The sequence below is a fragment of the Lithobates pipiens genome, unplaced genomic scaffold, assembly GCF_037356315.1.
Source record: "Lithobates pipiens isolate NorthernLeopardFrog02 unplaced genomic scaffold, aLitPip1_a1.2 Scaffold_13, whole genome shotgun sequence".
NCBI classification, from domain to species: Eukaryota; Metazoa; Chordata; class Amphibia; order Anura; family Ranidae; genus Lithobates; species Lithobates pipiens.
Window position 1 is genome coordinate 525,410,901 of NW_027507718.1, and position 25,048 is coordinate 525,435,948.

Here is a 25,048-nt window from a genome sequence, read left to right on the forward strand (position 1 = left end):
CCCTTTGGTGTGCTTGTGTGTGGCCAAGTCCGTTAGTTTGGAAAATCCATCGGAACTCCGCCAAAAGTCCGTCGAAAAGTCCGGTCGTGTGTACGCGGCATAAGTCACCAGGGCAAGAAAAGAGTTGCAGGTCCAACAACCCTAAGTCACCAGGACAGGAAAAGAGCCGCAGGAACCGGCAACTTTACATCGCCAGGACAGGAAAAGAATGACGAGGGGCTGACAACGTTATGTCAACAGGGTGGGAAAAAATCTACGGGGGAAGGCAATGCTAGTAGGAAATAGCATTTGTATTTACTTCTAAATAATACAGACTGCATAATATGAAGGCGATTACTTTTCACATACAAATGAATGGGAGCCTGGAATTCCACTTTAAGGCCTTTAAGACTCCCTTTAAAAAAAAAATGATTACAGATCTAAAGTGGTTGTAAACCTCTTTAGGTTTACAACCTAGTACAGCGTGTACTTGTCTCAATCCAGAGCACTAAGTGTCATTTCTATCTGATGCTTCTTTCCTCTGCTATCAGCATCAGAGTCACTTCTGTCAAGTTTTCCTGACACCAACAGAAAAAAAAGGTGACAGGGGAGGGCCCTTCAGCTGATTGACAGCTCTGTTTCCGTGCGGGGGGGGGTGTGCCTTCCCTCCAATCAGCTCTCAGACCTCTCTCTGCTTAGCTCTGCAGAGTGTAACTTCAGCTCCCCACCCCTTTTTTATGACAGCTCTACAAGGTTCATAAATTCAGCGATTAGAACTTCTGTAGAGAAGACTGAGGATAAACAGGTATGTAGGAGGATTTGTCTCATCTCTGCATATCACCTGAGGCCAGCCACTTCACTGTGTATATGTAAAGGTTTACAACCACTTTAAGGCTGGATTCAGACCTGTGTATTGCAGTAATTAGCAAAACATCCCAGCATGCAAGTGTAGCAGATGTTAGAGACCCACATTGCAGCGCACCACTACTGGCATGCCGCTTAGTGTGTATAAAAAAATAAAATAAAAAAATAAAAAGTTCAAGTCTAGCTATCTGTATCTCAAGCAACCAACTGAACTCTGCCTCGCATACGCCTTTTCTCGGATTACAAAAGAGCCCCCTCCCATGTTGTGGAGAGGATGAGGTGTTGCGTAGTTCAGCAAAAGGCAACCGGGCAGGGCTGATACCATTCCTTGTGATTTTACTCCAGAAAAGGCAGTATGCTGTCAGGAAATTAGGCGTTAGGTGCACCACTGGGTAGGATCAGCAGGTATTTGTACTTGTAGGGTCTTAAAAGGATAAAACATGGGGAAATGTGGATGTATTACAGAGATGTACTGCATGTGGGGGGGGGGGGGGGGGGGGGAGCTACACGACTGGGGACAAGTGCGTGATCAAGCTATATTGTTTTAATTGCAGTAGAGAAAAAAGGGGTCAGCAAACTGGTTATGTTGTCTAGCAAAGGTGCATAGATTATACGTCTGGGGGGCAGGTTGTTTACCGAGCAATATTGCCTAACTGCGGGTAGAGAAAAGCAGGGGGTGACAAACTGGTTATACTGTCTAGTAAGGGTGCCTTGATCTTACAACTGGGGGCGGGTGTGTGACCGAGCCATATTGCTTACACCGGGGGTCTCCAAAGTTTCTAAACAAAGGGGCAGTTTACTATCCTTCAGAGTTTGGGGGGGGGGGGGCAGACTGCGGCTAGTGGGAGTAGAAAATGCTCCAGTGTCAGTGGAAATAATAGTGCCCCATTGTTGGTATCAGTGGAAGTAATAGTGCCCCAGTGTTGGTATCAGTGGAAGTAATAGTGCCCCATTGTTGGTATCAGTGGAAGGAATAGTGCTACATTGTTGGTATCAGTGGAAGTAATAGTGCCCCATTGTTGGTATCAGTGGAAGTAATAGTGATCCATTGTTGGTATCAGTGGAAGGAATAGTGCTCCATTGTTGGTATCAGTGGAAGGAATAGTGCCCCATTGTTGGGATCAGTGGAAGTAATAGTGCCCCATTGTTGGTATCAGTGGAAGGAATAGTACTCCATTGTTGGCATCAGTGGAAGGAATAGTGCTCCATTATTGGTATCAGTGGAAGGAATAGTGCTTCATTGTTGGTATCAGTGGAAGGAATAGTGCTCCATTGTTGGTATCAGTGGAAGGAATAGTGCCCTATTGTTGTTATCAGTGAATAGACTAGCACCCCATCATTGGTATCTGTGGGACAAATAGTGCTCCTCCACTGGTGTCAATAGGAGGAATGGTGCCCCATCATTAGTGTCAGTTGTTGACGGACTAGTGCCAGATAGAGGCAAGCAAAGGGCCATATCTGGCCCCAGTTTGGAGACCACTGGCTTACACCACAGTGGGGGGGGGGAGAGCGGTCAGCTCATTGATTATATTGTCTAGCAAGGGTGCATAGATCATACGTCTGGGGGCAGATTGTTTACCAAGCAATATTGCTTAAAGTGGAGCCCCCCTTCCAAAAAACTAAAAGTCAGCAGCTACAAATACTGTAGCTGCTGACTTTTACTATTAGGACACTTACCTTTCCAGCAGTGTCCTCGCCCAGGTAGATTCTTGAATCAGCTCTCGAGTGTGGCTGCTACCATCTCGACTAAGTAAAACCAAGAGGGGGGCCAAATTTCCAGCTGACTGTCAAAACCAGGTACCCGCTCCCCCCGAAAAACATGCCGGGGCGAGAGGGGCAGACAAGTGGAGCTTTTCCTTTTGGGTGGCGCTCCACTTTAACTGCAGGTAGAGAAAAAAGTGGGCAGCAAACTATACTGTCCAGTAGGGTGCATAGATTATACATCTGGGGGCAGGTGGGGGACTAAACCATATTATACTTATACTGTAGTGCCTGGATGTTACAGCTGGGGGCAGGAGTGTGACCAAGCCATATTGCTTAACTGCAGTAGAGAAAAAGAGTGGGCAGCAAATTGCTTATACTGTCCAGTGGGGTGCATAGATTAAACATCTAGGGGCAGGTTGGTGACCAGGCCGTATTATACTGTATTGCAGGCGTGCCTACATTTTTATGCCTGGCTAAACAATACTACAAAACCTTTTGAAGGTAAAGTGTATTTAGCGGTTTGCTTTGGGTTCTGCTTAAGGCCCGGTTCACACCGCTGCGGGGAGAGATCCGGATGCGATTCGCACAGCAAATCACATCCGATCTCCGTAGAGCTGCGAGTTCAGCCATACAGATAGTATGGCTGAACTCGCAGCGCTCCCGCAGCAAACTCGCACGGGACCCTTTTTTGGGTCCGCAACAGAATCGGATCGCATGGGGGTTCACACCATGCGATCCGATTCCTGTGCGAGTCGGCAGATCGCACTGCGATATGCCGACGGATCTGGGGGTGTCATTGACATAACATTGACACTCCCAGCCGTCCGCATAGGGCAGTGTGAACTGCCGGCGGGAGGTGAGCGATGCGGGAAAACGCCGCGGATTCACGGCGTTCCCGCATCGCTATAGTGTGAACCCGGCCTTACAGTTTTAAAGTAAAACCAACTTTAAAAAAAAAAAAAAAAAAAAGGAGAAAAGGTTTTAAGACTGTCAGTATTTTATTAGCTTTCTGTGTCCCCAGTGTGGAAATGTACCTCCACTTCCTGTCCTGGTGACCCCTGTGTCTGCCATTATTGGCCGGAGCCCACTTTATTTAGAAGGAAGCTTTTAAAAGGGGACAAAACCTGTTATATTTGTTACCATGTAAACCAATTATGCTCTGTTGATTGCTTTGTTAATACAATCTTTGCAAGGAACAGACAATTGTCATTTTCTAAACTGAAAGGCTTCCAGGTTTGGTTTGGCCCAAATTAACAATTTAAAAAAGGGACATTAAAAGTGGAGTTAGACTTTAAAAGTTTGAGCCCCTTGTCCAGCCTATAGCCTCGTACACACGATCGGATTTTCCGACGGGAAATGTGTGATGACAGGCTGTTGGCGGAAAATCCGACCGTTTGTACGCTCCATCGGACAGTGTGTGGATTTTCCGCGGACAAATGTTGGATGGCATGTTTTAAAATTTTCAGCGGACAAATGTCTTGTCGGATTTTCCGAGTGTGTGTACACAAGTCCGTCAGACAAAAGTCCAAAGTACAAACACGCATGCTCAGAAGCAAGGATGAGTCGAAAGCGGTCGGTCTTGTAAACTGGCGGTCGTAATGGAGAATTAACATTCGCGATGCGGCAAATTATGAAATCTTGAAATGCAGCGCACAATTATCTTCTTCTTTAATGGGATAATAATGAAGCTGCTTTGCTGGTGATACTGATGGAGTTATTGCAAATTAATTTTCAAAGGCTTTTTTTTTTCTAGTGATATCAAGAAAAATATTATTATGCTTTTTTTTTCTTTTTTTTTTTGGGCAAGTTACCACAACACCATTATCCCATATTATTTAAGATCAAACATACAACTATGTTGGTGTCCCTTGTCAATTTTATATTGTATTTTTTTAAAATGTAACTGCCTATTCCCAAACTGTCATTTGAAGTAAAACACACAGCCGAGTATTATTCTCCACAATTTTTTTTTTTTTTGTATTGTGCATTAAAAAAAGAAAAGAAATTAAATTAGACATGCTACCTGCCAATAGAAATTAACCAAAAAGTGCATTCTATGCATCCAAAAAATATAACAAATCAAATCAATATTATTCAACCAAAAAATAAAATAAAAGCCTCATGCATGTGCCCTGCTTCTTAATATAGGGGGTCAGCAATGCCGAGAGTTGGTGAAAGCAGGGGTTCACCATCCGGAGATAATTCTGAAAATCATCCGGATTATTCTCCTGGAGCTCCCGCAGCAAAGGCATATGACATAATTGAAAAAGAAAATGGGTAGATTTGGTGCTATACCTTTAAAATCAAAAATCAGAGCATGATGGTTAGACGAATACGGTAGAGGCAGCTTGTTACCAAAAGGTTTTTAATAAATAATCCATAGCGCAATCTCATTTTTATTTTGATATGACATAATTGGTCACGATTAATAAAGCAACCAATTTTTGGTCCACAAACTCCTCCTCTTCCTGTTCCTGGACTTGGGTCAAAGCAATAACTACAAGGCCAGTAATAAATAACACGTTATCTCCTCCGATACAGCAACATGTCTGGTTGACGAACGGCCGTTCAGAAATGAACTGAAAAGCGTGACTCAACACTCACCAAACTTCTACTAACACGAAATTAGCAGAAGGAGCCCAAAGGGTGGCGCTAAAGAGCTGAAAAACCACGTAGTACGTCACTACGTTCGTGTTTGTTGGCCGACACTTCCTTGCCGTTTGTATGCAAGACAAAATCCAGGCACGCGCCTTCGGACAAAAGTCAGAGGTTTTGTCTGCAAAAAATCAGATCGTGTGTACGAGGCTTATTACTTTACCCCAGGCCGATATCACTGCCTCCAGATGTTTGTCCCACTCTTCTAGTTATTATAGTTTGGAAATGGTCTTCGGTCGTCATGCACATCCTACATGTTTGAGATCCACTGAGCAAACAAGCAGGACAAAACTCTGGATAGCCGCACACTAGAAAAAGACTTGAAATCCCATCTTTAATTGAAACAACGTGGGTCACATCAAAACAGAATCAAAAAATCCACAGCAAAAGGAATAACAGGGTGCAAGGAAATTCTGACGCGTTTCGCACCGTAATCAGTGCTTACTCATTGAGAACCGCCAAACAAATATGTCAATAATGAATAACTAAAGCCAACAAATAATGTATTTGTCGCAGTGGGAGGGGGCTGATTTACTTAAACTGCAGCACTCAGAATCTGGTGCAGCTGTGCATGGTAGCCAATCAGCTTTTTTAATTAAGCTTTGACAATAAAACCTGGAAGTTGATTGGCTACCATGCACAGCTGCGTCGAATTTTGCACACCCCAGTTTTTGTACACCAACCCTACAGTGTAAGGTTGGCGTTTGTTCCTTGCAAAGGTTTATTCCATTTTAACAGCAATAACGTGCCAAAAATATGAATTAAAAGTAACAAAAACAAAAAAAACAAATCCGTGGTCTATTAGATCGAATTCTCAATTGTTTTCCTTCTGCTTGGTGTTGTAATGGTGCCACGGTGAGGTCGGGGGACAGAAGGTGGAAGGGGACAAGGACAAGTGCCATTTCTTGCTTTTCTTCATTTGCACTATCATTGTGACAAATTCATGACTTTATGTGGATTGCCAAACTATAATGTTTCTTTATATTTTTGTCTGCTTATGCTGGAGTATACAGGATGAATGATCATTGTATTCTATTAAATAAATAAAAAACAAAAAAAAACTAAAAAAAAAATCTACTACCCAGAAGCAAGGTTTGGATTGGATCACTTTCTATTGGTTCCATGAGCCAAGTGCTGCATTGTTGGCCTCTCTGGTGCAATGTTTTCTTGAATTGAATAAAAATTGATATATTTCTGTTCAGATTTTCAGAATAATTTTTTCAAATAAATATGGGTGTGGGACACAAGCATGGAAACAGGAAGGCGCAAAGAAATAGCTTTCCTGGTGCCTCCATGGCAGCATATATGTGATAGTAGCCCCGCCTACTTCCAACAGGACCCGCATAGCTATAAAAAGTTAACACCCACACAACAGCCCATTTCCCTTTTTTTTGTCACGGAACTCACAGCCCATATGAAGAGAAGAAACCCTTACTTGCCACCATTGGTGGTTTTCTGCACAGGTTCAGCCTCTCCTGTAGCGCAGTCCTCGACCCTTAGGTGACAAATGCATAGCATACTAGCTCATTATAAATTACTTACCTGAGATGGAAGCCCCCGCAACGGTCCTCGTTCCCCCTCCTCCGTCGCCATATCTCCCGGAGTGACTTCCGGGTATTGCGGCTCCAGCGCTGTGACTGGCCGGAGCCACGATGATATCACTCCCGCCCATGCACGCGGGAGCTGCCACTAACGGCATGATCGCCGTTAGAAACGGCGCGCTCAGTTCGCCTGTGCGCCGTGGTCTACAGCGCATGCGCTGCAGACATCGGTGCCTGTCTTTTGCAAATATCTCCTAAACCGTGTAGGCTTAGGAGATATTTATTTCACCTACAGGCAAGCCTTAATCTAGGCCAGTGTTTCTCAAATCCAGTCCTCAGGCCCCCCCAACAGGTCATGTTTTCAGGATTTCCCTCAGATGAAACGGCTGTGGTAATTGCTAAGGCAGTGAAACTGATCAAATCACCTGTGAAAAATAATGGAAAACCTGAAAACATGACCTGTTGGGGGGGCCTGAGGACTGGATTTGAGAAACACTGATCTAGGTTTACCTGTAGGTAAAAGTGATCTCTAAGGGTTTACAACCACTTTAAAAAGTGCACTAATCCGGTGCACTACAGGGTACAGGCATTCACACACACGGCTGCTGGGAGGTCAGGAGGGATTACAAACCACAGCTGACAAACAGCCCTGTGAATTTCCCTGTACTGTCTCTGTGTCTCTGTTCCCTGGCTTTCCTGTTTGCACCTTCCAGCACACTAGGAGTTAACCGATTCCCGACTGCCTAACGCAGATATACTGCAGCAGAAGGCCATATACAGTTGCAGGCGGAGCTTCATGAGCGTGATCGCTGGTCCCAGTGACTCGATGTCCGCGGGGATACCCGCGATTGTCTCACGGAGAGGAAGAATGGGAAAATGCTGATGTAAACAAGCATTTCCCCGTTCTGTCTCGTAACACTGATCACAGCTCCCTGTAATCAGGAGTGGTGATCCGTGTTGTGTCACACACAGCCCTGCCCCCCCCCCCCACACCACAGTTAGAATCACTCCCTGGGACACACTTAACCCCTACAGCGCTCCCTAGTGGTTAATCCCTTCACTGCCACTCACATTTCCGCAGTAATCAATGCATTTTTAATTGCACTGATCTCTATGAATGTGAATGGTCCCAAAATCGCGCCAAAAGTGTCCGATCTGTCCGCCATAATGTTGCAGTCACGATTTAAAAAAAAAAACGCTGCTCGCCGCCATTACTAATAATTTTTTTTTATAAAAATGCCATAAAACTATCCCCTATTTTGTAAACGCTTTAACTTTTGCGCAAACCAATCAATAAACGCTTATTGCGCTTTTTTTTTTTTTTTTAACCAAAAATATGTAGAATACATATCGGCCTAAACTGAGGGGAAAAAAAGGTTTTTTTAAATATATTTTTGGGGAATATTTATTGTAGCAAAAAGTAATGCCTTTTTTTTCAAAATTGTCACAATTTTTTTGTTTATAGCGTAAAAAATAAAAACCGCAGAGGTGATCAAATACCACCAAAAGAAAGCTCTATTTGACCACGCAATTGTCAGTTAAAGCGACACAGTGTCGAATCGCAAAAGGTGCTCTGGTCTTTGGCCAGCCAAATGGTCCGGGGCTTAAATGGTTAACACAGTGGAATGTGCAAACGGGGAAGCCAAGGAACTGTCAGCACAGAGCATGTATGAGATGTAAGTACACATTTGTGCTCTACTTACTGCTGTTAAAATAACTGTTGTAATAAGTCCTGTGTTACAATCCATTAAGAGCCCCTCTGCTGTATGTGATATTTTCCCCGCACGAGGCACCGCGTAAGTGTGTGTTGCGGAAGGAAGAAGCAAGTTCGGTTTCTCGGAATTGGAGAAAAGTTTTTACAGAATGTACCATGTTCCGGGTGTGCAACCTGTGTCAGGAGCCAGGATGCCTCTCGGGAGGGTCCCGCAGGGATACAGCCACTCGGTTCCGTGTTCATAGATACGGGCATTTGCTTGCGGCAGGGCCAGTTCATACTCTACACTACTGGAGACATCGATGGCCTGAGTATGCTGTGCAGGAAGTGCGATGGTTTGGTCGCCAACCCGCGGCCATTTTCGAGATGCAGGAAGTGTGGAGAGTACACCTTCAATGTGGAGCAGTCAGTCATGCCACCAAAGGCTTACCGCATGGACTGGGCCATGGGCATAATAACCAAGGAGCCAGCCATTTCCACTCCTTTGGTGAGGCCTGAGACCACCCGTCATTGCTGACATCCCTGAGGGAGATGCTGCTACGTCTGTTATGGAAACTGCTGAGGCGACCACTCTGGAGCAGATGGATACTGTTTCTACTACCATTTTGGAAATCACCATGCCTCTACTAGAGAAAGTAAAGCGTACAAAGTCCTCAAGGAAGCCACACAAAGTTCCGCCACCGAGTCCGGCGGGATCTAGTCAGCGGAAGAGGGCTGCTTCAGAGAAGAGTCTGACCGTGAGTACATCCTTGTCTAATTTTTTTACCGGCAGAGGAATACAGAGACTCAGAGATTGAAATGGATCTAGAGGATGAGGACATTTTAGGGCATTGTCGGAAGAGTTGTTGTGGGCAGGGGGAGATGATATGGCCGCCACTTGTGCAGATATTTCAGATTGGCTGGATCTAACCTCCAGGGATGGAGCGCTGAATGCGGAGGGTCCTGTCACGGTGAATGTGACTCTCCCTCTCCCTAAACCCGTGAAACTGTCCACACTAAAAAGTGATTCTGCCACGCTGGTGCAGCGGTCCCCAAACTCCTGCATACCGCCTGGGGAGAGAAGTGCCCGTGTATTGCCAAGACTCACAAGGTCACAGAGGCTCCTTCACAAAAGAGTGGCTGCCGAGTACGGGTTGGAGTTCTCCTATGTCCCCAGGGATGTTATGACTGTAATTGAGGAAAATTGTGAGGCTTGGTACGAGGATGATGTTGGGAACTACCTGAAGGTACCAAAGCCGCTCCAGAAAAAAAGGCCTTTTCACCGGAAGCTCTATGACAGATTTCAAGGATGCTTGTTGCACTGGAGCTACGGTCGGCACATCTATTGTGACAAAGTTATAATATGCAGACCGGATAAAGAAAGTGCCATTTATTTCTTCACCACCGTTGATGCTAAAGGGAAAGACCCAACTCTACCTGACCCAAGGTTAAATTGGTGAACTGTTTCTGGAGTCAAGTCTTTGAAAAAAATCTTGCAGAAAATAAGAATTTCTTTGGGTTTCAGTTCCAGTGTTTCTGCAAATTACAAGGACTCTGGGGTAGTTAGGTAGGTAGTTCTACAAAAAGATGCACATCAAGTTCTTCAGGCTTTTAGCTCACAGTGCTCTGTTCCTTGAGAGACTTGTAGTTACAGCAGCTCTGACCACTAGGTGGCGTGAGTCGGCAGGAAAGCAGTGGTAATAAGCAAAGACTTTCCTTTCTCTTACGGGCAATTAGAACATGTTAGAGAGATATTCTTGTGTCTATGAAGGAGGAAGTTCCGTTGTATTAACAATGGAACTTCGCCCTTCAAGGCGAAATGTATAGTGTACAGTGTTGTCTTTTGTATTGTGTTTTCTTTCAGGATGCACCAAGATCGACTGTCAAGATCACCGGAGGTGGGTGGGTTTAGTCAGTTAGCTGGGTGATACATGTACCTCATTGAATATGTCATTGTGAAAAATGTCAATGTTTGAATACGTTTTCCCTTCTTTGCTTTCCCAACGCCCAAGAAAATAACTCAGGCACTGCAGTTTGATAGGAGTTTTGCCCTAGTTGTTACCTAGATGATGGGGACATCGTTTAAATAACTGGGGGGGGGGATGTGTAGCGGATGACATTTTGGACAAATTGTCATTCATGTGTAAATTTAGTTTTTGTCTCAGAACAGTAGGGGTTCTAAGGGTTAATTATGTAGGTTAACTTTGACATCAGTTTGGCTGGGCTGTGTTAGAAGTTCTGCTTGGTCATGTGGACAGTGAGGTGCACATGACAGGCCAGGACCAGGCCTGGTTGGATGCTTTGGGTAACAGCCTTCTCAGAACCAATCACTAGGTGTGCTGGGCCCCGCTGAGGAGGCTGGGAAGGGGTACGTAAGAAGTTGAGGTCACGTGTTCAGGAGAGGAGTTCGTGAGGCCCGTGTGGTCTGGTCTTGGTTTCCAGGACCGGGGTAGCCCCACGAGGGGTCCCAGTCACAGGGTGTTCGACATCCCGCAACATGCTTCTATGGATTACCCCCAATCGACCCGCCTGGTCTGGGGTCGGGATCAGTCTGTTCCCGAGTCTCGGAACCGGCTGGTCCGAGGCGCAGTAACTGAGGGAGGATTCAAGGTGTCCGGGTGTGCCCTCGGCTTGGAGGGGCACCGCAGCTTGTGAAAGTGACCGGGGGAGGACTCTTCGGAGGAGGGACAACAAGTGGCATCCTGAGAAGTGCCTGGTTACTGTGTTGGGAAGGAAACTGACGAATCCACGTTTTTCCAGTACTACCAAGGAGACAGAGAACGTTCCAGGTAATGAGGAAAAAGGTTCCTGTCCACGTTCAGAGAATTTTACAAGTTCTGAATCAACGTGCTGACTGCCATGATTTCTGGCTAGAGATCTGTTCAGCCTTGAAGTGCCCAGCTGCAAGTGGCTACTCTCTGGGTGATACTAGAGACTTTATGTCTGCAGTTCAAGGTGCCCGAGTTCTTCACCCTTGCCCTCTGTTTCTATACGAGACGTTACCCCTGCAAAATAAAACCTTTCAAAAAGGACTTTATTGGTGTCAGCGTCCAAGTTGTTGGGTACCAACCCTGGGAACCCTTATAGACGTGGAAGAACAAGCCAAGTGGAGGTAACCGGTAAGCCCAATAAGTCAAGGCCGCTCTGCAAAGGGTTATGGCCTCTACACACCATATCTTTCAATCGGTCTTGGAGAGTCTATTCTATTTCTGTCTGATCGTTATACTGATAGGGTATATTCATTATATTATCATCAGATTGATTATTCACATGTTGAGAATTGACCCCAACAGTTTTCTCAGGTGTGGAATAAGCGGAGATAGTATGTAGATGTCCCACCTGACTGACAGTTAAAGACTTGATCATTTTTAAAGTCATTAATACTTCTAGTGTATTTTTTACTTTTTCTACTTTGGACTTCTATCTTTTTTAAATTAAGTCTTTGTTGAGTTGTGTGGTGAGTGCAGTAAACTAGGCTGTCTCTTTATGGATTTCTAGTTCTTCCCTAACTTCTCCTATAATTTAATCAATCTTCTTTATTTTTCGGTTTCCTTTTCAATAAGAAAGTTGAAAGTTCCAGGCCCTTCTTGTAAAAAAAAAAAAAAAATTAAAAAAAAAAAAGTTCATTTGTCCCGATTAGGCAAAGCCCAAGTGCCCTTCAGGACAAACTGCACACATTAGTTATCGTGGGTAGCTTGGTATTCAGGAAGATGGACATTAAAGGGTAAGCTGAATGTCCAAAACGTACCGCGTAATGGAGGCTCTTTTGGGGACACTCAAATTGGTCAGCGCCATCACATGGCGGGACACCGACCAATCAGCAGCCACATAGCCCGTCCTATGCATTGCAAGACTGGCAGCCACAAGCATAACACCCAGAGGCATGATGGGACTTGTAGTTTTGCAACAGCTGGAGGTCGGCTAATTGCATATCCCTGTGCAAGTGTATAACTGCTTGGGCCTACGACATACAGCCAACAGCTTATCCACAGAGCCTGCAAGAGCCCTCCACAGCACCAACAATCTGCTGATCGTGGGTGCAATGTTTTCCAGGTTCCCAAAACAAAAATAAAAAAATTTTACCCGCAAAAAGATGTGCATTTATTTTAAAAGTTTTTTTTTTTTTAAAAAGGTGAACTTATCCTTTAAAAGTGAAGGCTTTCCCCCGCAGGTTCCAATATAAAAAAATGATAAAAGCCGCATTCATTTGGTGAAGTGCATTTAATCGTTGTTGCCTTTGTTCAAAGAAAATAAATACAGTAACAAAAACAGGAAAGTTACAGAGCATTGTGAAGGGATGAGGAGACACAATGGGCCTTGTGATGGAAAATGAAAAAAAAAAAAAAAAAAAAAGAGCAAATATTTTTGTCAAGAGCAACCAGATTTTCTTTTTCTAGGACCAGACTAAGATACCACTATGGCAGGGATGTGCAATTAGCGGACCTCCAGCTGTTGCAAAACTACAAGTCCCATCATGCCTCTGCCTGTCTGTGGGAGTCTTGCTATGCCTCATGGGACTTGTAGTTCTGCAACAGCTGGAGGTCAGCTAATTGCATATCCCTGCTCTATGGGATACAGTCCTATTAATGCTTTTCCATCACAAGTCCCTTTATGCTGTGGGGAGTACAAATGCTGTCGTCATCGCCGATTGACGGTTATCAAGGTTCTCAAAACACCAAGTTCTGCCATTACAGTTGACAGATGAAATGCTGCGGGTCCCTTCTTTACTAGCCGATCCAGACAGCGATCGCACACCTACAGTTGCCTCATCAGGAGACTAGAGACACTTCCACATTGTGGCCTTCTAGGTCTTTAGTGCTGGTGCGGCCTTCCTCTGCCACGGGGGGCTCCCTGCTCTGCGGTGGAGCGCGGGTTCTTTATGGTTTCGTCTACAGACAGGATGAGACAGGCGGCTTCTGAGGCTGCGGTCAGAGCGTTAATTCTCACCACGGCGGGCTCCCAAACGCAGGCTTCGAAGTTGTCCGCTATGTCTTCGTTATTCACATCCACGCCGTACCACATCCCACCCTGAAAAGCATTCGTAGAACAGCGTCAGGAGATGAATGGAGCAAAGAAGAAAAAAAAATAAAAAATCCACACAAGTAAAATGTTTGTAGCTGCTGCCCATGTAACACTACCAGTTTTTCTTTTATATCCACTTAACGCTAAAACATGTACATGTGCATCATTTGACCAAGTGGTTATATCAGGATGATGTCTGCAGCTACAGGAAGCATCCCGTTAATTTTTTTTATTATTATTAACATAACTGCCATCCTAGCGGGCAAGTAGACGCTGGGTGACCAACAGGTGTGGTGGGGAGGTGCGGCATCCCCCCCCCCCCCAACAACACTAGTGGCTCTCAGGGCTTCACCATCCCACCAGTGAGCTCTTGCCACAAAGCTTGTTGAGGACCAAAAAAGGTACCAGATGAGCTCTATGGTGTAGGAAGCCGGAAGAGACAAGCACTTTTGTCACTTCTAGTTTCCCCACACGTAAACTGCGACATTTTTTTTAAATTAGGAAAGTATCTGATCACACCAGGGTGGAGAAGAGATCTGGGGTCTAATTGGCCCTAGACCACTGCTTAAAAAAAAAAAAAAGGGAGAAGGAGGAGGAGAAGGAGAAGAAGTACCGTCAAGGATTTTTACATTCCTTGTGATGGCAATAAAAGTGAAAGGGGAAAAAAAAAAAAAAAAAAAACCGCACACACACACACACACACACACACACACACACACACACACTTAACCACTTGCCGACCAGGCTTTTTTCTGACACTTTTTGATTACTAGTTTAAATCACAATTTTTTGGCTAGAAAATTACTTCTAAACCCCAAACATTGTACATGTTTTTTTTTTTAGCAAAGAACCTAGGGAACAAAATGAAAAAAAACACCACAAAAAAAAAAAAAAAAAGACAATTTTTTGTAAAAAAGTGAAAGGTAATGTTACGCAGAGTAAACGGAGAACCAACACGTCATGCTTTAAAATTGTGCACGATGGCGACAAACTACGGTACTTACATTCCCCCCCCCCCCTTTCTTATTTAATTTCACTTTATTATTTTTTTTTATTTAAAAAAAAAAACACATTTAGCACAACTTTGCTCCTTGGCACAAACCCATAAGTAAATTCTCTTGCGTCAGATGTTGCTGTACCAGTGACTGGTTGAGCTACATGGAGAGCCAACCAGTAAATAAAGATCAGCAATCACTCTCCGAGAACTCTAGCACACCAAGGCCACTAAGAGTGCAGAGGTGTGACTCTAGTCTCAGGACATTTCACTTTATTTTTTTTAGACTGTCTGCATATTTTTTATTTTTTGATTCCCCCCCTCCCCCCACATTACATCCTCTTTGTGAAGACCCCAAATCTCTTATTTACCTTTAAAAGCAAAAGACGTTTCCTTCCAGCCTGGACTGGAAGTAATGTCACAACGTCGCTCCGGCACCCAAAGAGGATCTACTCTACACTTGGACTAGCAGGACACACCGCCGGATCATTTCTTGGCAAAAACCGCCAGAAATGCCACCTCCTGGACTTCTCTCTGGTATTGACAAATGACAGTTTTACAGAGCTCCGGGAGTACAGCTATGACTGCACTCCCAGCGCTCTGACAGGAGAGAGGCTGTCTTCTCATACAGCAACAGCTCTGCCTGCCCCTCCGCGGTGCATTCCCAGAAGGCTTTGTATTTTGTGAAAGTGTTGACATAATACAAAGCACTCTGACTGGCCAGCAGGAGGGGAGGGTCAGGCACAGTGGTCACATGCGACACTGCAGGAGCCAAGACCAGAAGGTTCAGCATTTGTGCAGTGGAAGTATAGCGACGGCTCTGCTCCCGTCTTTCAGTAAAAATGTTAATGGTAAATTAACCACTTACAGACCGCAATACGTTGGCTCTCCAAAGTGGAAGACCCTTTTGTTTTTTGATCTTGTACCTACAGGTAAAGCCTATGAATATCTACTAAACCTGCACCGTTTGGAGACATGCACACTGCAAATGGTGAGTGACGTCACCGGCCTACGTGCTCTGAAGCAACAGGATACACATCAGAGCTTCTTGCCACGCTCCGCGACTCCTGCATGCATGCGTGGGATTGGCACCATCATGGCCCAGCCAATCAGCACCTTCAGCAGCAAGGGTTTAGTTCTAAGGCAAATATTTCATAATGTGCTTGCGATGCATAATAGCACATTATATCATTGTCTTCGTGTTAATAATAAAAAAAATTATTTATATATATATTTTATATGTTTACTTTAAAGTGGAGCTCCACCCTAAAGTGGACCTTCCGCTCATCGGAACCCTCCCCCCCTCCGGCGCCACAATTGGCACCTTTCAGGGGGGAGGGGGGGTGCAGGTACCTGTACAGTACAGGTATCTGCACCCACTTCCGGCATATATATCTGCAGAATCTACGCCCCTTTCCGAAGGTCCCCCGCTGCCTGCTGGGAAACACATGGATCCCAGAGACAGTGGGGACCATCCTTATTACGCAGCGCGACTCGCGCATGCACAGTAGGGAACCGGGAAATGAAGCCGCAAGGCTCCACTTCCCAATTCCCATACCCAAGATGGCGGCGGCAGCACCCGAGAGACGATCGAGAGATCGGCATCGGGTGCCGACATCGCGGGCGCGCTGGGCGGGTAAGTGTCATCTTAAAAGTCAGCAGCTGCAGTATTTGTAGCTGCTGGCTAAAAAAAAAAAAAATAAAAAAAAAATAAAAAAAAAACACGGCGGACTTCCGCTTTAAGTGGTTATACTGGGATGATGCCGGCAGCTACAGCCAACATCCTGGTATTGTTTTTTTTTTTTTGCTATATTCCCTTTAATGTAAAAGCCATCCTAGCAGCCAATTAGCCACTGGATTGTTTTTACAGGCAAACAGGAGGGGTTGTCCCCCCCACCCCCTACAACAGCCCTTCTGTGTGCCTTTCTGGGTTCTAATTTCCCAGCGGTTCTGCTGGCTTACCACAGAGCTGATCGAGGACCAGATCAATCCATCATCATCTCCAGGTATATGAAACCAGAAGTAGTATTTTATCACTTCTGATTTTGGTTGTTTGTTTACCGGCAAGGGGAAGCTTAGAAATCAAAAGCGATCCGAGTTTGATCTGAAGCTTTCAAAAGGGCAGAGAAGAGATCTGGGGGTTAATAGACCCCTGATCTCTCACTAAAGGGTACCTGTCACAGCCTGTTGCCATCACAAGGGATGTTATGCACATTCCTTGGGAGAACAATAAAAGTGACCCATCCAGGCCAATTCTGACATTTCTCTCCTACATGTAAAATTCTTCATTTTTTTTTTGCAAAAAAATAAAAATAAATAAATTACATAGACCCCCCCCCCCCCAAAAAAAAAAATATAATATAGATAGATATATATCTATCTATCTATATCATATCATATACACACACAATATATATATCATTTTTTATTTAAGCAAAGACCCTAGAGAATACAAATGGCGGTGGTTGCAACTTTTAATATTGCACGGTATTTGCGCAGCAATTTTTCAAACACTTTTTTGGGGGGAAAAAAAGTGTGAAAGATGAAGTTGCGCCGAGTAAATACCTAACATGTCACACTTCAAAATCGCACATGCTTGTGGAATGGCGCCAAACTTCGGTACTTAAAAAATCCCCATAGGCGACACTTTAATTTTTTTTTACAGGTTACAAGTTTGGAGTTGCAGAGGAGGTCTAGGTCTAGAATTATTGCTCTCGCTCTAACCTTCGGTGATACCTCACACATGTGTGGTTTGAACTAGGGCTGCAACTAACGATTATTTTCATAATCGATTAGTTGGCAGATTGTTTCGATTAATAACCTTAAAAGGGGGGAAAAAAAAAAGCCAATTTGTTGTTGGGCAGATTAAAAAACACAATGGTCGCAAAAACAAATTATTACATGCTACTCTGCAGCTTCTCCATTGACGTATATTGAACCAAAAAAAACGAAAGAGCTTTTTTTGCGTTTAAAAAAAAAAAAGTCATTGTCTTTTTCAAATACACAGCAGCTGAAAAAAAAAAAAAAAAATCATGGATGTGAACGTGTCCCATAGGAAACCATGTAAATGAACTGTAGTGTTTCTGCAAAAAGCACCAAAAAACACAGAGGTGTGACCCAGGCCTGAGATGTTTGGTAACATAATGGGGTTATAAAAAAGTAAAGTTAGTACAAAAAGAGCAAATAATCGCTACTGTAAGGGGTTAATTTTTTACTATGGGACAGTGAAAGTAATATTTACAGTAGCGATTTGCTCTTTTTGTACTATAAAAGGGTTAATTTTAGTTTTTTTTAACCCCATTATCTTAGTGGCTGATAGATTATGAAAACGGTAATCGATTAATTTCATAATCGATTAAATGTCTCGTCCCTAGTTTGAACACAGTTTTCATATGTGGGCGGGACTTATGCATGCGTTTGCTTCTGCGTGCGAGCACAGGGGCACGGGTGCTTTAAAAAAAATATATATATATTTTTAATTAAATTTTACTTTTTTTTTTAGTTTCACACACACAAAAAAAAAAAAAAAATAAAACACATACACGATCTCTGCTACCCAGCTGAGGGCGCCATTCGTTTGAATGCAGAGGCTGGGCGTGACGTCATAACATCGCGTCCGGCCTCCGAACGATCATAAAGACTCCAGCGACCATCTGGTCTGCCGGAAAACTCTATGGTCACCATCCGGGGTCAGCGGATCCGTTGAGTCACCAGAGGGCGGCAGCAGGGTGCAGACACACACACTACCTCTCACTGCCCGTAAGGACGATCAAGTGGCGAAACAGCCGCTCCGCTATGATCATTCTTATGGTATAGGGAATCACCTGCACTAAACGATGATGATATCTGAATGATGCCTGTAGCTGCACCTGCTCAAAGTCAATGACGTCTTATGATGTACGGCGGGTGGGAAGTGATTAAAGGGCCCCCCTTTCCCACACACAAATGTTGTGTTTCACATATGTTAGGTATCATTGCGAATGCAATTCTAGACCTCCTGTGTCTCCAAATTGAGACCCTGAAAAAGGTTTTTGAAAACGTTGCCTATGGAGATTTTTATTTTTATTTTTTTTTTAAGTACCGTAGTTTGCCACCATTCCATTTTTAAGTAGCAGAGGCCGAGTGGAGCACTAAAAAAGGTGAACCTGAGGGGAAAGTCCGGGACATAAAAGAACGCGCTTCTAGACTTTAACCTGATGCTACCCTGGTAAGTGTGAAGATCCTCAGGCGGCATGATTCTGATGCACCCCCATATCCTAACACATCAGTTTTCTGGCAGCCGCACCCTCTACCGGTGCATGCTACATCTGGGGGTGGGTGAATCAAGAAGTATATGCATCGACCTGGCATACTCTGCTACTGGATAAAAAATAAAAAATTCTAGAGAAAGGAAATTAAGTGACATCCGTGTGGCCAGTAATAGGACGCTGTACCCACCTGGGCATGCTTGGCTCTCAGTTTGTTCAGGATGTTAGTGGCATCGAATCCGGCGTTATCACAAAGCTGGCGAGGAATGATCTCAAGGGCTTTGGCATAAGACCCGATGAGCAGCTGCTGCTTTCCGGGGATTGTCCTGGAGTAATCTCGCAGGTACTTGGACAGCTCCATCTCAATGGCTCCACCGCCGGCAACAACAGAGTCATTCTAGAAGAAACCAAAATGAAGTTACAGCCAATAAAAATAACACAATAACCCTTTTAAAAAGGTCAGCTGCCTCCAAAAAGGATTCTGGGAACACAAAACATACATTTCTAAACATGCACTGCATATGGCTGGAAGAAACCTCAGACAAATACCTTGATGGCTCTGCGTACAATCATGATGGCGTCATGCAGAGATCGCTCTGTCTCCTCCATGAATTGCTCGGCTCCTCCTCTCAGGAGGATGGTGCAGGTCTTGGCTTTGGGGCAGCCGGTGAAGAAGTTGAATCTGCAGATAAACAGAACCAGAGTCAGCCTATTACACCGATACAACACCAGCTGACCCCAGTGCCAGTCTTGGAAAAGTCTTGAAAACTTAGAATTTGCCAATAGTCAAAATTTCCATTGAGCACTCTAATCACATGACCACAGCTCTCACCTTTCTCCTCCCACCTGGGTCTCATCAAACATTGCACACTGACCCAGAACATCATTGGTCAGAGAACCGACACTGGTCTGGATGGAGCCTCCGCAGGCCTGGGAATAATGGGGGGCAAAATTAGACACAAGAATGGAAGGATAGCCAATGATTCCAAGTCAGCATAGTAAACACAAACGTGCACAGTATATATACACACACAAACAACTTGTAAGACCGGGGTTTACCAGAACGGACGAGTTCTAACGCTGTTGAACCAAACTTGTATCTGCCCAGCGGTGGATGCACTGTTCCCTCTGCAGCTACTGCCAATTGCCTTCTACTGGGTAGATTGATATGCAGCCCGATGCTAGGTGTTTGAGTTCCGGTGTTCTGGCAGATAGTGTCCTGCCATCATATAGTGTCCGCCCCGAGCAGACGAAGCTTCGGAAAATCTCCGAAGATGAACGGCGCCTGCCCCGTGAGTGGAGGTGGTAGCCCCACCATCCAAGCGGACATAGGGTTGTGAAAATTAGAGGGCCGTTCGCCACGCTTCGGGCTCGGCCTCGCTGCGCTCGGCGCTCTTATATTCCAACTCTATGTCCACTTGGATGGTGGGGATAGAACCTGGACTCACGGCGCAGGCGCCGTTCATCTTCGGGTATTTTTGGAATCTGTGTGTGCGGTGTACTGCGCATGCGCAGTACACAGCGGACACTATCCGATGGGGGACAGTATATGATAGGAAACCAGCTCCTGGCATCATGCAAGAGTGATTTTGGTGCTCCTGGGGGCACTTAGATTCTGCTGTCAGCTTGCACTGTATGTAATGTACAGATACACTCATAGAAATCATTCCATTTTAGTCTAATCTGCCCATAACACCCCCCTTTCCACATGGCCTCAGAATCTTCAAGATGCGTTTAAGGTGCTCAGATGAGGCTAATAAATAATTTTATTAATAAAATTAAATATATATTTTTTTTATATTATGAATAAAATAATTTTATTATTTGGCCTCAACACTAAACGATGGGTCTAGCAAAAATCCAATACAGCTTACCATCCAAATAACACACCATTCCTACAGTAAAGCATGGAGGTGGCAATATCCTGTTTATTGGGGGTTTTGGTGGTGGTAATATCCGGTTACGGGAGGTGGAAATAATCTGCACTATGGGGGTGTTTCTCTGCAGCAGGGACTGGAGCACTTGTCAGGATAGAAGGAAAAATACCATCAAATTCTTCAAGGAAAATCCGCTGCCCAATGCTGGAAAGCAGACAATGGGGAGAAGGTTTATCTTCCAACATGACAGTGACCCAAAGCACACAGCAAAAAAATAAAATGACCACACAGTGGTGGAAGGAGAAAAAGTTGAATGTCCTGGCAAGGCCCAGTCAGAGCCCAGACTTAAACCCCATTGAAAATCTGTGGAATGATGTGAAGACTGCAGTCCACAAACAGTCACCATCAAATGTAACTGAACCTTAGCAGTTCTGAGTGGGCAAGTTTTGTCTCTAGATGTGCAAAGGTAGTAGAGACGAATCCCAACAGTTCCTTTTTCCAACTCAGAGATTCTGCTTTTGAACGTTTTAATCTTTTTCTGACATGTTGGTGTTCTATTTTTTACTTGGATGTTATAAAGTTGCACTGTGGAAATGCAACCGGGGGGAAAAAAAAAAAAAAAAAAAAGAAAAAAAGTCTATTTCAGGCTGCAAAGCAACAAAATGTGATTTTGAGAGGGGGATGATTTTACATACCCGCTGTATATTTATTAGCATATCCACAACTTTCACTAAATGTACCTTGAGCTGCGGATGAGAACATTTCAGAGATCTCAAAATTACTTTTAAGGGTTCCTCAAAGGTAACAGGGTTGGGTAAACCTGGTCAAGAAACTACTCATAAAAAGGTGCAGACTTTGTACCACCAAACCTTCTTTAGAAGGTATTGATAGTAATAAACCTTGTCACCATGCTACCATGTCCACCCCTCTGCTAGTATCTGCCAGCATTCAGCTCTGGTGTTTACACAGATATTAAAATCAATCATTTCCAGGTACAGAAGAAAAAAACAAAAGACTTTGTATTTTAGAGTCAGTGGCCTTTGTCTGAGTACCAAAAAAAAAGCACCGTTAGGAAGAGTTGGCAAGATGAGTGAATCTAGAACGGAGAACTGAATGAGTTTAAAAGATTTCCTACCATCATGGTCCTCCTGAGATCCTCTTCTGGAACCCGTCCAGCACAAAACATGTCTCGGTCAGCAAAGTACTGCGTGGCGACATCCCCAATAGGCAGTTTGGAGAGAACAACCTTGGCTCCGGACTTGTGGATCTTGTCAAGTTTGTCGTACAGGATGTTCCACTCAGCATCTACAATGGCCTGATAGTCCTAGGATGACAAAGAAGGAGAAGAGAGTTATGAGGGGGGCGTGAATATGTTTTTCAAGGTGAACCCCGAGATACATTCTAAAATGTACCCATTACTGCAATTACTTTGCCTCACTAAACACTTTTATTTTTTATCTTGCATCGTTTTTGTAAAAAAAGGCCAGGGCACCATGGAGGAGGATCGATGAGGTGCTGACATCACTTTCTTTTTGGCCACCACAATATTATTCTTACTGTACACTGCAATACATGCAATTCCAGCAGGCAGAAATATAGGTTCACACCAAGAGTCCTCTGGCCTGTCAGTCAAGGTATGATATCATGGTGCACCAGAGAGACCAAGGTTCTCCTGGCATGTCTGTCAAGGTATGAGGTCATTGTGCACGGGAGAGACCAAGGTTCTCCCAGCCAGTCATTCAAGGTATGTCGTCATTGTGCACCGGAGAGACCAAGGTTCTCCTGGCCAATCATTCAAGGTATAATGTCATGGTGCACCATAGAGACCAAGGTTCTCCTGGCTTGTCTGTCAAGGTATGAGGTCATTGTGCACGGGAGAGACCAAGGTTCTCCCAGCCAGTCATTCAAGGTATGTCGTCATTGTGCACCGGAGAGACCAAGGTTCTCCTGGCCAATCATTCAAGGTATAATGTCATGGTGCACCATAGAGACCAAGGTTCTCCTGGCTTGTCTGTCAAGGTATGATGTCATGGTGCAACAGAGAGACCAAGGTTCTCCTGGCATGTCTGTCAAGGTATGAGGTCATTGTGCACGGGAGAGACCAAGGTTCTCCCAGCCAGTCATTCAAGGTATGTCGTCATTGTGCACCGGAGAGACCAAGGTTCTCCTGGCCAATCATTCAAGGTATAATGTCATGGTGCACCATAGAGACCAAGGTTCTCCTGGCTTGTCTGTCAAGGTATGATGTCATGGTGCAACAGAGAGACCAAGGTTCTCCTGGCCAGCCATTCAAGGTATGATGTCATGGTGCACTGGAGAGACCAAGGTTCTCCTGGCCAGCCATTCAAGGTATGATGTCATGGTGCACTGGAGAGACCAAGAGCCACCTGGGCAAGCAGTGCAGGCACAGTGGCCACTGGTCTTACACACAGGATGTTAGGGACACAGAGCCCTGAAAATGCAGCATTCAATGATTGATCAGTGGTTGTTGCTTTGAAAGCAAAAACACACTACCATAGATGATAAAAGTTAGGAGCTGATTTTTATATCACCAATTCAAAAATTCTACCTGAAGTTCAGCCTTTTGGAGCCAAACCCAATAACCTCTTTAACGTCTCCGCTATTGAGCTAATCAGTCCCCCAGTCTGTGCAGTTGCCATTATGAGGGATCCCAGATTTTTCCTTATGCCATAACTGGAGTGCAGCTCCCATTCAGCAGGCAGGAACACAGATCCAGGAACCCATAGCAAGGATCTGCTGCTGGAGTTCTTATGAAATAAGCCATGGAGCAACCCAACCCTCCACCTACAATTACATTCCTGTGACTGTAAAGGTTTATTGGTTCATTCTCACCTCAACATTGTTGACCCGAACCTCTGCGTTGTCCCGCTCTGCCTTCAGCTCCAGCTCCACGTTCAGGAGAGCAATCTTGGGGTTCTCATACTTTTTAGGCTGCATCTCAAACCCCGCGTAGGAGAAGGTTTTCTTGAAGGCGACTCCAGCCACCAGATGGGAGTCCTGAACAGAGAGGGTCGTTACTGAAGTGAGCGAGTCCTGGAAACTAAATGCTGCGCCTGCGAGCGGCTATACACACCTCCAGGGCGCCTCCCTGCACTTTCTTGATGCCGATCATCTTGAGCTGCAGCAGGTCATCCAACAAGAACACGGCATCCACCACCATCTTGGCAAAGAAGTCTTTCTGGAGTGCGATGAGTTTGGAGCTCAGGGCTGTCGCGGCGCACTTCTCCAGCAGGCTGCGCTGTTCACTGATGACGAAATCCATATTAGATATGAAACACCAACACCCAACAAAGTCACATTTCATATGAGCATCGCATGATACTCACTCTTTATCATCATTCTTCACTGTCACAGCAATCTCTTTGGTTTTAGCGACTGCCTGAAAGAGAACAGGAGAGCACAGTAAAGCACCATGGTGTGCTGGTGACATTTCTCCCTTTTGACAGATGCATCAAGCCATGGGGGATCAGATCGGTGCTGGCGGAGTTTGGGAAGTCAGTGGCAGAGGAAGCCAGTGCAGCAGGGCATATGGGAGGTGCAGAGTGTGTTTTTTTTTGTGCTTTTACAAAAAAATAAAAAAAAGCACAACAAAAATTGAATATATATTTTATGCCTAATGAAATTGTGGTCTGAAAAATGGCTGTGCAAATAATGCTACATAAAAAATTGCAACACCCACCATTTTATTCTCTAGGTCTTCTGCTTTAAAAATATATAAAGTTTGGGGGATTCTAAGAAATTTTTTCTGGCAAAAAATACTGGAGGAGGAGGAGGAGGAGGAGGAGGAGGAGGAGTCCAAAAAGATATGACAATCCTGGAGGAGGATGTGTACAGGCTGGCTTACCAGGGTGGATATTTAAAAAAAAAAAAAAAAAACTAAAAGACTTTCTATTTAAGATTCATTAATAATTTGGTATATTCACCATAAGGCTGTATATCCTGCAATATTAAAATTTTTGGTAAGCTAATTTAATGAATCCAAGCTCTGCAAGCTGAGATAACACGCATAGCATTGATGCATTCACACAATTTCACGATAACCATGAAATAAAATAAATAAAGTTCAGAAATATTCCTTTATCCCATTGTTTTGCAAATCTATGTACACTACAAACTGTATGATTCAGTTAGGATATCGTTATTCTAAATGGGAAAAAACATTTTTTTGCAAATATTAAAAATTCTAACTACCAGGAAGAATGAGTCCTTACATTTAAAGTGCACCTGTCTTTTCAGATCCACCATGGCAGCGCCTGTTAGCGGGCGTCCCCTCCCCTGCTGCCGCCACGTCCCTCACCTTGTTGGGTCACTGCTGCATCACCAGCCGTACCATTAAAGTGAATGGAACTGACGGTGAGTCAACAGCGGGTCAGAGGAGGAGTCGTTGCGGGACGGAGATGACAGTAACTCTTTAAAAATTGTGATTTAAATGAAATCCACCCTGGGGCTCA

The 25,048-nt window shown here is 44.5% G+C and overlaps 1 protein-coding gene and 1 non-coding gene across 2 annotated transcripts in view; both read right to left on the reverse strand.

The window, feature by feature from the left end:
• Window positions 1–12,638: 12,638 nt before the first annotated feature.
• The window catches only part of CCT7 (chaperonin containing TCP1 subunit 7), a 31,714-nt gene continuing 19,304 nt past the window's right edge, over window positions 12,639–25,048 (reverse strand). Inside the window, exons 5-12 of the mRNA XM_077478122.1 lie at window positions 23,924–23,976; window positions 23,671–23,842; window positions 23,430–23,594; window positions 21,712–21,900; window positions 19,532–19,629; window positions 19,249–19,381; window positions 18,890–19,096; window positions 12,639–13,464 (exon numbers count right to left, since the gene is read on the reverse strand). Coding sequence (XP_077334248.1) covers window positions 13,249–13,464; window positions 18,890–19,096; window positions 19,249–19,381; window positions 19,532–19,629; window positions 21,712–21,900; window positions 23,430–23,594; window positions 23,671–23,842; window positions 23,924–23,976 — 1,233 coding nt within the window. The 3' untranslated portion in view covers window positions 12,639–13,248. The remainder of the gene's footprint in view (window positions 13,465–18,889; window positions 19,097–19,248; window positions 19,382–19,531; window positions 19,630–21,711; window positions 21,901–23,429; window positions 23,595–23,670; window positions 23,843–23,923; window positions 23,977–25,048) is intronic.
• Window positions 14,584–14,715, reverse strand: LOC143980031 (small nucleolar RNA SNORA3/SNORA45 family). Its single transcript, XR_013274178.1, has one exon. It is a non-coding gene; the product is annotated as a small nucleolar RNA SNORA3/SNORA45 family (small nucleolar RNA).